The sequence below is a fragment of the Maylandia zebra genome, linkage group LG12 (assembly GCF_041146795.1).
Source record: "Maylandia zebra isolate NMK-2024a linkage group LG12, Mzebra_GT3a, whole genome shotgun sequence".
Taxonomy (NCBI): domain Eukaryota; kingdom Metazoa; phylum Chordata; class Actinopteri; order Cichliformes; family Cichlidae; genus Maylandia; species Maylandia zebra.
In genome coordinates this window covers 30,008,488-30,026,258 of record NC_135178.1, presented here as the reverse complement: position 1 = coordinate 30,026,258, position 17,771 = coordinate 30,008,488, and the positions used below count along the sequence as shown (strand labels likewise).

At 37.8% G+C, this 17,771-nt stretch overlaps 2 protein-coding genes across 2 annotated transcripts in view; one reads left to right on the top strand and one right to left on the bottom strand.

Annotated features, from left to right (window-relative positions):
- si:dkey-215k6.1 (transmembrane protein 132C) overlaps positions 1-17,771 on the bottom strand; it is a 293,749-nt gene that overhangs the window by 221,157 nt on the left and 54,821 nt on the right. The gene's annotated exons all lie outside the window — the stretch shown is intronic.
- LOC143421363 (uncharacterized) lies at positions 13,925-15,557 on the top strand. The gene is made up of 2 exons (XM_076890472.1): positions 13,925-14,188; positions 14,414-15,557. Exons 1-2 carry the CDS (start codon positions 13,946-13,948, stop codon positions 14,930-14,932), a joined length of 762 nt encoding a protein of 253 aa, XP_076746587.1. The 5' UTR covers positions 13,925-13,945; the 3' UTR covers positions 14,933-15,557.

Below are 17,771 nucleotides of genomic sequence, written 5' to 3'. Positions count from 1 at the left end.
ATGACACAGATCATAACAAAACCACATAAATGATCAATTGTCGCAAAAAAAAAATACTGTTTAAAAAATTATCATAATCAGTAATGATTTAGGCAAGAGTGTTTGATAGCAATGCGGGACATTCTGTCATTGTCACTGTCCCTCGGGCTATAGCACACTGGCACATACTGATCAAAGTGGAAACCTCTGAAAGCATGATTTTTTTTTCTTCAGCCTCAACAAGGAGAACTTATTTTACCTTTTCCCAAACTATATTTTACATATATCACTGAACTTTTTAAAGTCTACCTAAAAGAGATATTATTTTTTATTTTTTGAGGTCATCCAGTTTGAGAACAATTTGTAAACAGTCTCAGCGGACTAATGCATCCATCAAAATCATTGCTACCTGTTGTCGCACCTCAATCATTTTGAGGGATTCACTTATTCATACATACAGATTCATAAAGAGGTCATACCTATGAATAAATTCAAGACATCATGGTTTGGCATACTAATAATGACCTCGGTTGCCTGTCACCAGGTGATACACGTCAAATAGTTGCAGTGTTTGCCGTCTATCCCTAAAGCACTTTCCCTACTTTCATGCATTTTTTGCTTCTCCACTCACAATATTTTGGTCAGTAGCACTTACTGTATCATTTGAAGTAGTGTATTAGCATAGGCAGTACATCTAAAGCATGCTAGAATCAATTTACTTGATTAAAGGCTTTATTTAGCTGAAAAAAGTGATAATAAAAAAAATGACTCTCTCTCCCACAAGTTACACTGAGATGTTTTCAATTATAACCCACATAATTACCCTTCAAACTGACGTTCATTTAATTAGCATCACTGTTAGTTGTGGCTCTTTGCTACTGCAAGGGAGTTTTTAACCTACTTCTTGTTCTCTCCTGTGTCCACTGTGCAGATACACATTAACATCAGACTCCCCGCTGTGTAGCTCACCTTTGGGTAATTTAGCTTGATAAAATATTGTTGTTGTTGCTCTTTGGACTTGCTGACTGTGCAGCGTTAAGCCAGGAAGGATTCTTTGGCTCATTTAAGAAATTGATAGTACAGTTACATATTATCAGACTCAATAAAACAACTGAATATGTAAAATCACAAGAAAATGAATTGCTAAGTTCTCTTAAGTGCCAAGGAATGGTGCTTCACAATGCTTCCACAATGATATATCAAATCAATTAAAACTATTTGAAAAATGCTGTAAGTTTTTGTTTTTTTTTAGTAGCTGTTCCCTTAGATGGTCTTTTTTTCAGCAATTTGTGGCTGCTGTATGCTGAAATAGTTGCATCAGCTGCTGTAGTTTGCAAACTGTATTATTTCCTGAATGCACAACCATTCCAGACGTTCAGACAGGTAATGTTGTTGTACCTTTTCCCACCCCTTCCCCTTCTTTTTTGGCCCAGCATTACAGTCATTAAACTTCATTACAGGGACACTCGGTGCTTACACAGAAGTGTATTCATGTGTGTGTACTTGGGGGGTGGATGGGGGGGTCAGAGTGAAGGATGGGGTGCCACTTGCACTTTACTGTAGTCAGCACACACACACATTCATATTAATGCATTTGCAGGAAAAACAAACAAACAAAACGAGCACACTAACGCTTGCCGCATTGTTTGCAAGTGTGTGTTTACTGTGCTACGTGTATTTGAGTAAGGTGCAGGTCAACTAACTGGTAATCTTTGGGTCGCTGATCTTTGGACTTTGCATGTGTATTGAAATGGCTAGAAATGTCCTTGTCAGTGAGAGAGTAGCTGTTATGACACAACACATCTTCTAGAAGTTAAAAAACCCAAATGGTTCAAATTAGACAGAAGCTCATGACCATGTGCCACACCCCAAGTAAATAAAGTCTATATATGTGTATACATACACTTTAAATATGCACTTGCACCTTACCAATCCAGGTAGTCTCTAGGAATAAACTATGGCCAGACACTACCTGGACCTTCATAGAATTTCCATCACGAGACATAACAAAGAAAAACGAATGCAGGAGCTTTTTGGCTTCATAAATGAGCCTTATGTTTACTACTCTTTGTAAACACATTTTTTTGTTTTGTTTTATTGATATGTTCCCCTACTCATTGTAGCCATTGCTAGTGTTTATTGCCCTCATCTTTAATTTAGGTTTGATAAGTACTGTGGACCAAAAGTATATAATTATCTGACATCTTTATCTTTGGAGCGTATTTTTTTAGATCCTTAGATTTAGATTACGGTTTTGTTCTTTTAAAGACAGACACATAGTCACAGATAAATGTGTAAATATGGCAACAACAAAAAAAGCTCACAGGCACATATGCACACCTAAAGCACTCTTTTCAATCACACGTTGCTCTTTCTAACGTCTCACCTTTTCCTGTATGTGACGAAGGCAGTGATCGGTCTCACTTGTCACTACAGTGTCTCACCTGCAGGTGTGATGATGTCACTTACAAGTAACAGCTGTTTGATTATTAAGTGAAGCTCAGTGCATGTTAGTGTGTCAGGCTAGTTGTTAACGCTTCTCTCGCGTTGATCGTTTCAGTCCAGTTATTGTAGACGTGGAAACTAACTTGAAACCTCACAGCATTTCTCCCATTTGTACGAACAAATATCACTATGTTAAGATGTATTTATTTATATAATTTTTTTGTGTATATATTATTATTTTTAATGTACTAACATAAAAAAATAAACTGAATAAAGAACAAACAACTGAAACAAAGTGAGAGGCTGATGAAGGTAGTCCACGTGTTTATGTGCATTTATGTCTGATTGTGTGTGAGTTGGGATGTGACACTGAGCAGACAGTGGCAGTGGAATGAATGTATAAGTGACTGATTAGCATAAAGGCTCAGGAAACCAGCCGTCTCTACCTTTATTGCTTCACTCTGCATTCATTTCACTCCAACAGAAACCCGTGTGCACCCAAATATAAACAAACATTAATAACCCAAAGGCTTTTTCACCCTTATTTTAATAATGCCATACTCTGTAATTCTTCACAACAATATTTATTCTTGAACAGAGAGCGTGAGTAAAAAGTTTGTATTTCGAGATGCCAAATTTTATGTGTGGGGGATGGGCAACGTATGAAGCTGAAGTTCTTCAGTGTGGAAAGGAAAGGAAAGGAAAGGAAAGGAAAGGAAATATTGCATACAGCCAAGAAATGTTCTGGCATTACAAAGAAAAGATCCAAGCAATGATCGATATGTCGACATTAATTTTGTTATCCATGTTTCTCTTTGGAAGCAAGCCTAATTTAATAGACCTATACAACAAGATCAACCTTTGAGGCAGCCAGACAGACAACTGTCAACACACAATAACTGCTCTTTTACTTAGAGGTTGCACAACCTAGGCAATATGATATTAATAGTTGGATGGCTTCAATTTGTCCAATATTTTGAATATAAGTCAGTGTATTACTAGCTTTTTGTTTGACTCATATTATTATTTGGTTAAACATCTCATAGGCAACAGTGTATAAGTAAAGTATGTTGTTTAAAATTTGGCAAAAAGCTTAGGTTTTGAACTATGACATCGTAAAACTATGATTTCATTTAGGTTTTCTAAATGGGCATCTACTTTTTACCAATATGCTCTTAATCCTTAAATACTGTTGAGGTCAAATATGACCTTTTTTAAACATTTGACAGCAGTACAATATCCTAAATGTCATTCTTTTTGTCTTAAAATTGGTTACTTTTCCAAAAGTGACCCAAAAAACAGAAAAATCTAGATATTTTAAAATTGGTGAATTAATTAAGGATTAATTAATGTTTCCTTAATAATATCTAAATAGACATTTAGTTCTAAATTCAACACAAACACTTATTATGAGGGAAATCTGGGCCTGGGGTAACAACACTGTGAAGGAATAAAATATGAAAAGTATGTAAGAGTTAAAAGAAACAAGTAACAATGCAGCTGACTTTGGAAAACACTGAATGATTTAAGCAAATCATGATTCAGTTATTTAATGTGTGCACACTGTTTTGCGGAAGTTTGGGTTTGTGTGAAACCGTTTCCTTTACTATTGCTGTTTTATTTCATGATGGACTAGAAGGAAGTAATATTATACCCACTATTTGGTTGTCATTCTAATTAAAGTGAGTCTCAGCATGCCTTGTAAAGTAAAGCCTATACCTTCTGTATTCACTGATAATCCAAAGTAGGGCTGAACGATATATCGCATTTGCGATAATATCGCGACATGATCAAGTGCAATTTTCTAACCGCAAAGGCTGCGATTATACTCTGGACATGTCCAAATTCATGGGCTGCATCCTCCTGAGGCCGCATTTGTAGACCGATTACGTCACAGTGACGTGCCGAAGGCTGTCCAAATTACTACCATATCCCAGAATTCATAGCGCGGCCCAGCCAAACTCCAGTTTCCAGCAATGGCGGCCGCTACTAAGTTTTAAAATTACTCATACTAATCTTTCTGGGTCACAAAATAAACTTTTAACATATTTTCAGGCGAGAAAGTAGTTGTGTAAACATCAAATATCTGCTCGGTTTATCAAGATATCCCATATTTGCAAAAGTGCTTCGACGTTTTCAGAGGCGTCTGCTACCCACCAGCTCGACAGCTAGCCGGGAGCTCGAGGGTTACTGATGCGGCCAAGAACGGCACAACTCCCGGCACATCATTTTCAGATCACCGCGGAGTTTCGCTGCTCGGGTTAAACGTAATATATAAGTCACTTAGACAACCTAAAAATGTTATTGTTGGGCTTTTTTCAGTGTTTTGTTTGTTCGTGAGTAAATCGGTTTGGCTGAGATTAAAGTTATTAGATTAGATAAAATAAAACTTTATTAATCCCCCGGGTGGGTTCCTCCTTGGTTTTCACACAGCTGACTAAACGTCAAACAGAAAACTTATTAAACAGAAGTATGAGACAGTCGAGAATTTACACCAGTGTCTGGTTATATTTTAGATAGCAAGAAGCAGACGGCCGAGTTTATTAAACTCCACCGAGACAGCGGTGACGCTAATCAGAACTAGACCGTCCAATTTCACGCCTTTAAATTTTAAAGGCGTGTTTGTGTGTGTGTTTATACAATTGCTATTATGTTTGCACTTTATGTGTAATGTTACTGACTGCAGAGATCAGTAAGATGTGTGTATTTTTTATTTATTAGTTTTATTTATTTAATATTATTTTTTAATTGAATGACTGTCTAGTAGTTCACAGATGTCGAAAAACTGAGTGTGGTAAAGCCACTGATTTTTTTTATGTATATTTCTGCAATCTGCACATTGTACTGACTTTCATTTTAATGTTTACACCAGGGTTCCTTGTCAGCACTTTATGCTCAGATGTTTGTAAGCTAAAAATAAACTATTGTGTATGTTCAAATATACTGTTGTGATTGAAGAAGTTAAATAAAAATGTCAGTCATCAATTCATGCATCACCTCATGTCATCATAACAGAGGTCTGTCTTCCAGGAAAGAACAGTTTAAAATTAATGTAATATAGTATTGGCCATACTATATGATGTATTGCTTGTCTTTGTTTAATAATACAGAAGACAAAGACCTTAAAAAATAATCGCATATCGCATCGCAATCGCAATATTGGGGCAAAAAATCGCAATTAGATTATTTTCCATAATCGTTCAGCCCTAATCCAAAGCCAATATTCAGTGTTTGTTACTTGGAGTTCATTAAACTGGAGCTAAGAAAAAGCTACGCACTCAGATCATATCAACCCGAAAAACAAGATAATCACTTCCCCAGCCTTTATAGCCTTTATCTACAGAAGCTCCTTTTGTCTTTTATTGCTTGCGTCTGTATTAGCAGAGCTAAACCACATCCTCAAAACTTGGCCACATGCTGTATATACATTTATTCCCTTGCTCAAGTCACATTCCCTTCGATTCACTGTTTTCTTTTTTCTTATTTTAAAGTGCCTCCCAACCTCTTTTTAAACTCAACTTCATCCCACTAACTATCACACCAGCTATCTCATTCTTTCTCTATCTCAGCTCCTGTCACACCTCCTGCCTTCACTCTCCTCCTTCCCCTGTTTCTTTCTCATGTAATCCTATCCTATCTTGCAACAACAAGCTGGTAATCCTACCCTTCGTTTTATGTATGCTCACGCACATACAAAAGGAAGGAGACACACAAACACATGCACATGACACATCCTTGCGTGCTGGCACAAAGGACAAATACTCAGTTAGATACTGTCACAACAACACAAAAACGCTCCCACCTACGCGCAAAATCACACATAGTATGCACGCGCTAACAGAAAAATGCACACACAGCACAAATGCAGCGTTATTGTGTTGTCAAGTCATCAGATATACTTGGAAGAAACATGATTTCTGATTGGCTCTGAGCCCGGTGGAGTGAGAAACAGGAAACTAGCTAACATTAATTAAGGTAATCGGAGATCGGTCAAGCCGCATAAAAGGCTGTGCTTGTTTAAGAGTGTGTGTATGAAGTGGTAAACCTTTAGCTCAAATATCATTCCTCTTGTTTAAAAACAATTAGGGCATTGACCTATTCGGGTTTCTTCTTGTTTATTCAAAACTTCACAGGCCTCTCGAGAGTGTCAGTAAATTGTTTTTCTGGATGATCAAAAGTATTATGAATACAGATCTATATTGTACAATTTGGTAAATATTTAAAGGTAATAAAATTGTATGGATTACTGCATCTTACAAAGCCATTTTCTTACTAAGTGTTAGATGGGGCGATCAATACTTCTCTCATATGTGTGTGATCATCATCGGGCTGGAGCAAGAAATGATGAGGCAGGTTTAGCTGCATCTAAAATGTTTAATCTGTCGTCAGGCAGAAATGCCTTTAAATCCTTTTAATGATGTGAACTGCGAAAACAGACACGACATGAAACAAGTTTGTCTTTTGGCTCATAGAGAAACGTTTGCTCAGGAAGGGTTTTATTAGTAATCTATGAATATCTGCAAATATTAATAGAATTTATTGGAAAGCATGTGAGTATTTGTCGACTTAAAAATCAACTTTATGACTTGTTACTGTAGATATGAGAGATGAAACGAGACAGAGAGACAAAGATATACTAGGCTATATCCTCCCAACCCACACACACAGACTTAAATTATTAACACTAAGGATCTGAGAGAGAAAATTAAGGTTAGCCATTGGTTCTGTTAAATGATTCAAAAGCAATTTATTTCTCTTTTGTAGTGAGACTAAGAGAGAGGCAGGGATAGCTGTCTTGTCCTCCATTTGAACTGAAAACTAACTGATTTAAGAGATAAAAGTTAAGTGTTAAAACTCTTCCACCAGAATGTACTGGGTGTAGAACTGATTCTATCCTTTATTTCTGTTTTCCTGCTATAGAAGTATAAAAATTGCATACGTAAAATCACTTGTATGTCATATATGTGTATTTTGGAGTCATGTTGTTTGGATATGAAGACTTTTATGTTTCAAAGAAATTTAAATGTAGAAAGCTTTTCATTAGTGTTTTAGTGTCATTTTGGAAAGCTGCAAAACTGGCTGTACAACAAAGGTCTGAAAAATCTCTCCAACTACTTTCTTTCCATATCTGGATCAGAGTTATTCTGGATTCTGAAAGTCTTAAATTCGCTGTCCTCTAACTTCTAATTTCAACACACCACACCTCACACGCATCACATATCTATCAACCTCAATAATACAGGGCATGCAGGCATGTAACTTGAACATTTATGAGTATAGGACCATGCATTCTTAATACACAGATATATCTATTTTGAATGTGGGATTTCCTGCATTTATTAAATACTCTGCTGTCTCTCTCAGAACATATGGTGAGGAAGGCAGTTGGAGCTGGAAGGTCACTGACAATCACAAAAAAGGTTTTACTTCACAGCTTAGAAGAAAAGGTCAGTGGAAGGGATGCGATTTCAGCTCCAAAACTTGACCAAAGGAAACAATTTTTCAAGCTTTTGGGCTTATACAGGTTTGAGTTACACATACTAGATATTATTTCATGTTAGCATTTGCAGTTTTAACTCTACTAAAGAGTTTATTTAATCAGATATTATTTAAATTACTGTACTGTAAGACTACTTATTAACTTACAATGACACATTAATGGGCAGGGTTAATGTAAATAGCTGATGTAGCTTTAGGCTTAGCATACTTTAAGCAGCTTTCAGTCAGTCATTACACAGCAAACATGAAGCTTAGTTCCAGGGCTTAAAAGTAGACAGAAGTCACATTATCATTTATCTATCCATTTTCATCTCCCTCTCTCTTTCATTGCTATAGTTTTGAGGGGGAAAAGCCATTATCATCTATCCATGTCTGCTTCTATTTCCATGTCTGTCTCATTTCATCATTTTTCCCTCTTCCCCGATATTCCCATGGCTTGGACTGAAATCCCATTTATTCATACATCTATCTTTTTTCCCCTACACTATTTCACTCTTGTTCTCCGACAAACCATTTGGGTCTTTTTCGTCCTATGGCTGAAAAGGATGTTATCTATTTCTCTATGTGCGCCTCCACCTTTCTATCCATCTTTAACTCTTTTTACACAGTGGAAGTGAAAACGGTTTTATGATGGCAGCTTTGTCACTTGTGATGTCCTTGTTTTTGAAAGAAAAGCACATTGGTTTATATATTTAGCATAACATTTAACTATTCAGAAATGCTATAAACACAGATAAAGATAAAGAAGATTAATACAATTACCGATGCCTTTTTAAATTTTAGTGCAATACGTACAATAGGCACACACATTCCCATTTTCAGCCACCATCACTTTTGTGCTCTACTCACACATTAGTGTTAAGTAATGCAAGTTTATTGTGTTAAAATTCAAATGGATAATTAAAAAAAAGAAAAACCTGCTGCAGCTCTTTTAGCACAGCTGACAACTGTTGAGCTGTTAACCCATGCTTGTTTTCTCTGTTACCGGAGGGCTTGTTTTACTAAAGGACAAGATGTACATGTAACAATACATGTGTGGTTTTTTTCCCCCTTTTAATTAGTGTTTGTGTGCAAGGCACTGTGTGATCACTTGTTTCAGGGCATCGTCTCAATAATTCACAATCTTCTCTTGTCCAGAGGCAGCATGCGTTACATCCGCTCTCTATTCAACAACTTGTGCATGTGTTTTTGCATGAACGTCTACTTTCAGCTCTGTGGAGTATATGTGCATATGCATCAAAGTGTATGGTTACCTATATGCGCATGCCTCTTTGAGTTTGTGAGCCTAATAGTGTGTCTGACAGCATTGTATTACATAACCCTTAATTATAACTCGGGAGAAAATGTGACAGCTTGTGACCTAATCCTTAATACAAGCATTACATTTGCACAATTCCAAGAGAAATGTGCATGTGCAAGTGTCAGGGTGTGTAATTTGACTATACCAATTAAACTAAATGTGACAGTGCTGCAAACAAATACTTCAGATTGGAAATGTGATGACTTGATAAAGACACAATGGTGTTGGCTTTCCAGTGAGTGTTCATGTCCCAGTGCAATATGGGAAGTGGCAAACAGAAGTGTGTGTGGTTCTTTAATTGTGTTGAATGACAGATCTATTACTGCAAAGGAGTCCATTATTATCAACATTAAGAGGCCTAGCGGAAGCACGCAGACATTCACGCAATCCCTATCATGCTGTGTGATTAAAGCTGACTAACGTGGTTAATGTGTATGAGAGTGTGTGTGTGCTTTTCATCTCATTTCTCTACATGTGCACCTCTTCTATCTCTCTCTCTCTCACACTCACACACACACACACAAATATGTAATATTGTGCCTATGTCTAGACTAATGAGCCAGCTGAATCACATAGAAGTAGACTTACCCACCATCTTCACACACATGCATAATGACGACTTACCCTCTCTTTACACTTTTATCCAGACTTTTAACATTCCATCTCTTAACTCTAACACTTTAGCTTTCATCATTATCCCGCTATCCTTCCTCCTTTTTTTTGCCCATCCATCGTATTTCTTCACAATTGGTCTTCCAAAATCCACTTTTCAGCTGAGGTTGGAAATCTACTTTTCAGCAGCAGCTTTCTCGCTGCAGAAAAGTAGCAAAAGAGCTGCTTCTCTCTTGTTGAGCTGGGAGAACTTGAGAGAGAAGCAAAGAGTGAGATGGAAAAAAAGAGAGAATGAGGAATCTGGTGCGTACTGCTGTGATTTCCCAGCACTGTTATTGGACAAAAGGCCCGCTGTCTCCCTTTTGGATAGCAGCAAATAAGCTGATTAACGCAATGCTACCAGATAAACTGCCAACAGTGGCCCATATACTGTATCACACTGTAAGGAGGAGGCAAGTGTTGAGAATCATTTGGTTAAATCATGCTGCTGATTGGTCACAGACACCACTCTTAAATCAAACGCAAACAGTCTCTTGTTACTGAAGCATTTGTATCAGTGCTTTCACTATCCTGCCTCTCTACTATATCTTGGCGCTGCTACATCACTTTGGGTGCAATAATTCAGAGTGACATCCATCAAGAGCCTGTAGTCATCTACAGCGATTAGATGCAACACTCGTCTCCAGCCTATAGCCTGTCAATCAGACGTAAGGCAGCATGGGCCTGTAGTAAATCAGAAGAAATATACAACAGAGTGATTTGTAGAAAAATATATGTAGGGACAAATTATACAATATATCCTAACCTAAAATACTGTTTTTCAAATGCAACCATGTCAACTAAAAGCAGTCACCATGGTGAGTCATTATTAACCCTGCGTGATCTACAGGATATGTCACGGCAAGCATATTTTTTTCCCTTAAGTTGGCAACAGTGGGTCCACCTTTTTGGGTGGACATCAGGCTTGATCACTTCCCCTCACACCTGGCCTGCATTGCCTTGTCGAGCTGGCTGTTCCTGGTTCCTCTTCTGTGAATAATTCCTTTTCTTCTCCGGTTCATCTCACCTGCTTCCAGCTCAGTTCCACGCCTCCAGTTTGTCTTCTCCGTTGAGCGTCTGCACTGCCTGCAAAGCGCTTCAGCCCTATTTTGGATCCTGTAAATCACATCTTGCCTGCCCACTCTCCACCATTGCCATGTACCTGTTCTCTGGAATGAGAACAGGTAAATGCCCCCCTCCCCGCCGGCACTGAAAAAAGTAACTGTATCATCCTCCATCTTTACCTACAGCTTGGAACCCCCCTATTAACTTTCCTTTCTCCTTCTTTCCAGAAACCCTAACCAGACCCTGAGTTTCCTTGCGTTTTTTTTCTGACTGTCACATTGTTAAATAAACTTTCTGTTAACTGCTGAGCAATTTTCCTTACTCTGAGTTTTGAATCCTGACTTCCTGGCATCACGGCAGGATAATAATAAATGTAACAGTGTTGACACAATTTTTTTTTAAACTGTTGTGCCTAATAAAAGAAAGAGTTATAATTCCACAACAAAAGGGTCATTCAACTCTATGTGCTCCAAAGATCTGATATGAAAAAAAACTGTGGAATGGGGGAGCCTTTGATCACACTGTTTTAGCAAGAAAAGTTTTTCCAGTCCGCACGTCTCTTTTCCCACCACAAGTCAAAACCTTTTTTTAAACAGCATGAGTAAGACTGTTCTTAAAAACGTTAACATATCTTTATTGCTGCATCAGTATTGACAAAGTTCCCCCTTACTTCAATAGTGGCAAAAAAGTAAAGTAAATGAACAATGATTCTTCTGTAAGCCTAACCACGCCTTAATCATACTCTTACAAAATGAAAAAAAAAAAATTTCTTTCTACCAGTGATCTGTGTCAGCTTTAAGGGCAGGAGTTGCGTTTGTGCGGCTTTGGGCAGTTTGCCCGTTCCTCTAAACCAGCGGTCCCCAACCCCCGGGCCTCGGACCGGTACTGGTCCATGAGTCGTTTGGTACCGGGCCGCGAGAGTTGAGGCTCAGGTCTGAAATGTATGGTTTTCAGGGTTTTTATCGCTTTTCAGCGTTATTTTGTTATTGTTTTTATCGTTAACTCAGTTTTCCTGAGTCTTTTCACGTGTGTTATGAATAAATCTTTTTTTCGGTACCGATACTAGTTTTATTTTGTTGTATTTATCCACGACACCTTAAAGGCTGGTCCGTGAAAATATTGTCGGGCATAAACCGGTCCGTGGCGCAAAAAAGGTTGGGGACCTCTGCTCTAAACCATTAGGAATGAATACCATTAAGTATTCAACAATCTCTATTTACATAAATGATGTTCTGATTTATACTGGCCACATAAATGCTGTATATCTAACCTTTGAAATATCAAGTAAAGTCATTGTGCAATTGAATTTACACAGGTTCAGTGATAATAGTTCGTTCCATGAACCGTAAAGACCTCTTGCTCATCTAAAAGTGGAGAATCAGCAGCAAACACATTCATACATCAATCAGTGTATGACATAATCTGACAAGCAACTGTCCCCGTTTGCAAGATATGGAAATACTCAATGTGACATGCAAGCTTCAAGCAGCCTCATGAATGCTTAATAGCAGAGCAAAGAGAAATATAAATGCTAAACTATGTAATGTAGAAATTTTAGGTTTGTGTTAATCAGTGATGCCGGTAACGCGTTGCTTAGTAACGCGTTACTCCGAATATGACCACTTTTTCAGTAACGACTAATCTAACGCGTTACTATTTCCATAACAGTAGTCAGATTAAAGTTACTTGTCCAAACCACTGTGCGTTACTATTTTTTTAAGCAAAAAGATTTGGTTTCTTCTTTTCGTCTCAGCGGATGACAAACGCATACGTGTCGTGAAACGTCACATAAGCGACAGGTCACGTTTCCCGCTCACAAGCAGCCAGCGACGTAAAAAAGTGTAAACAACAATGGAGGGAGAGAGATGTTCGTTCTTTAGCTGGAAATATGGTCACTATTTTGAGTTTCTGTCAACTAAAGATTTAAATATTAAGGTTCGTTGTACACTCTGTGTTGGCGAAAAAGTGTTATCTACCTTCAAAAACACTACGTCAAACTTAAAGAAACATTTGGAGTCGCAGCACAGCACAGTCAAACTCACAGAGAGAGTCCCACCAAGTGGTCCGAAGCAGAGAGCCGTGACTTCCGCAGAAGGTCCTACACCCCCCAAACAACAAAAGTTGGACTTTGGTGCAAAACCAGTAAGTGATGAAGAATTGAAGAAGTTGGTCGCGCAGTATATTGTAGAAGAAATGCTACCTATAAACACTGTTGACTCGCCCTCGTTTCGTGCCATAATAAAAAAGATCCCTACTTCTGTTAATGCCGAGCTGCCTCACCGAACGACTTTTACTTCTTACTTGGAGAAGGAGTTTACAGAAATGGAGAGAAATTTGAAGGCCACACTGAATGAGATTGACTTTGTTTCAACTACCGCGGATATTTGGACTGCTAACAACAGAAGCTATATGGGAGTAACGCTCCACTGGATCAGTAGAACCACATTAGAGCGTCACAAGGTTGCATTAGCATGTAGGCGAATTCGTGGTAGACACACGTATGATGTCATTGGTACAGAAATCGAAAACATCCACTCCTCTTATGGATTACTCAACAAAGTAGTTGCAACAGTTACTGATAATGGATCCAACTTTGTTAAGGCGTTTCAAGTTTATCATCCTGTCACGGAGTCCGATGATGAGACGGAGGAGGAAGAGTCCAGCCCCAAAGACGATGATGTCACTTTTTCTGATCTGTCAGAAATCCTCTCGGCTGAGAATGAAAGTGATGGTCAGCTGTCTCTTCCCCCGCACCGCAGGTGTGCTTCGCACACCATCAACATAATTTGCACACGTGATGTGGAGAAACATTTAACAACCAATGCAGAGAGCAGGGCTGTGTATAGGAGCAGCACAGCAAAATGCACAGCTCTTTGGACCAAATCGAGTAGATCTACACTTGCATCAGAAACAGTGGAAGAAATCAGCAAAAGAAAGCTCCTAATACCAACAGCCACAAGGTGGAATTCCTTTTTTGATGCTGTAAAGAGAATTGCAGAAATCCCCATGGGTGAGCTGAATACTCTGTGCACAAAGCTAGGACTGAAGTGCTTCAAAGATCAAGAATACCAGTTCCTGCATGAGTACTGCATGGCCATGAAACCTCTGACTGCAGCACTGGACATTTTACAAGGCGACTGTCCATATGGAACTTTACTACCAACACTTGAAGTTCTGATGCAGAAGACCCAGGCTGTGAAAGATGACCTCTCCAGGATGACTGCAGGCCTTCCAGATGCCATTGTACAGGTACGCTCTATCTTGAAATTAGTCAGATTTTTTGCTTCATACAATTCACAAACATGGAACAGAATATTAATTATCATTGAAAAATAAGATTAAAACAATTAAAATGTTTACAAGTAACCTAAAACAAAATAAATCCATAATACTGATCTCATATTAGGCATGGTTTGCAAATAATTCAATAACATAATAAATTGTAGGCATAAAAATATCAATTATGTTTTTTAGGCTATTCAGACTCGTTTCGCCGGTGTGCTGGATGACAAAGATGCCCTTCTTGCAGCTGCCAGTTGTCCAAAATTCAAACTCCGATGGCTGAGAGATGCAGGAAGGAGGGAGCGAGTAAAACAGCTTCTGACAGCAGAGTGTTGCACCACTGCTCCTCTGGTAAAAAACCCTGCCAGTGTGCCCAGTGCTACTACATCTAGCAGCCAAGGTGAGATGGACTTTTTCACTTTTGAGGCAGAGCCAGAGGAGGAGACCTATTCTGCAGAAAAAGAAGTCATGGACTACCTGATGTCAGGCTACGACCTTCAGATTCTGCATAAATTTTCAAGCATAAAGACAATTTTTTTAAAGTATAACACTCCAACCCCATCAAGTGCTCCTGTGGAGCGACTTTTTAGTCTGGGAGGTTTGGTGCTCACGCCTAAAAGAAATCGACTTTCTGACAAAAGGTTTGAGAAGCTTCTGTTAATGAGGTACAACCACTGGTTTACTCGCTCCACTCTACTGTTTCCCCCATAACATGCGATGACAACATATACTGAAAAAACAGAGAATGGGGAATCCAATTTAAATAACTATTTACAAGTAATTGAATTAAGTTTATCAAAGTCACTTAATAAACTTATTAAAGTTTTCAAGTTGATTAACTTAAAACAATTACCTGCAAGGAAGTAAGGCAATTTAAGTTGGACCTGCAGTCTCTTTTTTTTTTTTTCATAAGATTAGTCCAAAGTTACAAAAGCGGACAATAGTGCTTACATGTGGATGGTATAAAAAGTATCTTAAGGGAAGTCAAGAAAGACTCTTTGTTTGTTTGTTTGTTTTTTTATAAAAAGTATTTATGTTAAGTGAAGTAACAAGACTGTCTTTATTTTCATACAAACAAGTATTTCTGTCAGGAAAAAAGTTTTAAGTTCAACTTCAAATGTCAGGAGATATATTGTTGACATTACTGTTAAAATACACTTCCAATAAAGTGAGTATTGGCAAAATCGGTTGATGTTTTTATGTTGAGGCAGTGGGGAGTGTTATTGGCAGCTTCTGAAAGTAACTAATAAAGTAACTAGTAATCTAACTTAGTTACTTTAAAAATAAAGTAATCAGTAAAGTAACTAAGTTACTTTTGGAAGGAGTAATCAGTAGTCCGTAATATATTACTTTTTCAAAGTAACTGTGGCAACACTGGTGTTAATACACTCTAGTAACATTACATTCATTCCGATTACTTGTTAGAAGGTACTACAACTTTGAACACTTGTATGGTTAAATGTGATATGACTGTATGTCATAGATGGGAGTTTTTCTGTAAAATGAAAGAAAATAAAGTTTTGCTCTTTATGTTGAAGCTTGGCAATTCAGTGGTAATAGTGGAGTAATAATAATACGTCCACACAGGTCACAGGTCACAGTACGTAATATTTACAAAGCAGAATGATGGGTACATAAGAATAAGTCCCACATTATAGTATGGTAACATGATCCTAATATCGTTTATTTATTTATATAGCACATTTATATACAACAAAAGTGCTGGCCAAAGTGCTGTACAAGATAAAATTACACAATAAAATTAATGTAACAGAAATAGCATCATTATCAAATAACAAATACCAAGTAGGGCTGCCACGATTAGTCGACTAGTCACGATTACGTCGACTATCAAAATTGTCAACGATTGATTTAATAGTCGACGCGTCGTTTGAAGCTTTGTCAGATCCCAAAAGACACAGGAATAAGTAGTAGTATTTAAGAGTGTAATAACGGACTGAAACAGAAGATGGCAGCACTGCATGTACAAGGGTGCCAGCTGCTGTTAAACCCCGAAGAAGAAGAAGTAGCTCTGTCTGCTAGTTAGTTTTAATATTACTTTTATTATTCTTACTGGGTCACAAAATAAACGTTTAGCATATTTTCTGTGTAAACTAGATGTGTAAACCTCAAATATCTGCTCAGTTTATCAAGACACTACATATTTTCAAAAGTGCTCTGATGTTTTCGGAGACGTCTGTTACCCACTAGCTCGATAGCTAGCCGGGGGCAAGGCTCACTAGAGCCCAAGAACACCGGACTCCTGGCAAATCGTTTTCAAACCCACCGCTGTCTTTCGCTATTCAGGTTAAACATATATAAGTCACTTAGATAATTTAAAAATTTTATTGTTTGGCTTTTTTTTAGTATTTTATTTGTTCCTGCGTAAATCAGTTTGGCTGAGATTAAAGTTGTAGTTTTTATACAGCTGAATAAACATCAAGCAGACAACTGATTATCAGAAGTGTGAGATGCTCGAGAATATACTCCGGTGTCCTGTTATATTTTAGATAGCAAGGAGTTTATTAAACTCCACCGAAATAATCTGCAAATTTCATTAAAATTTAATAAACTATCGTCTTGTCTTTATTTTTAGTTAGCACATACCTTAAACACTTAAAGCTGTAAGCTAATGATAGTTATGCTGGTGCAGTAAGCTGTACGTTTTATAGTCGGTGACTAGTCGACTATCAAAATAATCGTTTGTGGCAGCCCTAATACCAAGTAACAGATAAATAAGTAAATAGATAAATAACTCTCGTGCTGTGTTGAAAGACAATGAGTAAAAATGTATTGAAGATTGATGGTAGGGGCCTTTCTAATGTAGAGAGGCAAATCATTCCACAATTTAGGCGCTGCGACCGGTCACCTCTATGAACCAGCCTTGACTTTGGTGTAGCCAAGAGCAAAAGGTCACCTGATCTAATAGCGCTAGGGAGCCTATGAGGCTGCTATAAGTCAGACAGATACTCTGGAACCTGTCCATTCAGCGCTTTGTAAGTCACCAATAAAATTTTATATTTAATTTTAATATGCTTAAGCATTAACCAATATCACCTTATTATCAACAGGTTACTATGTCTTTAACATCTGTTTATAAACATTTTTACTATTTTATATATTGCTAACATTATTGCTAATAGGTTATGCCTCATGTGCATACAGTTGTTATTACAAATAGTTCCTAGATCGTCATTACTCAGCTACACAAATTTCAGTGTAATATTACTCAGCTTTAATCGTTGTCGATAACTTGTTACATCCATATTGTTTCCACCTCATTACCCAACTATTACCACATTATTCCTAAGCTGTGATAGAAAGCGCTAACACCATCTCACTTGTAAACTGCACTTGTATATGCCACAATGCTATCTAGCAGTCTTGGTCCCAATCTTGAGACCCTTCTCCAGCTCAGCCTTTTCAATCTGAGCCCAAGTGTAAGCAGTGAGGACAAAATAGTAGACTTAAAACTGACTGGATGAAGTTGTGGATTATCAGGTTCCACCATGGGACAGCAGGTAGTTCACTTCCTAACAGGGGAGCATCC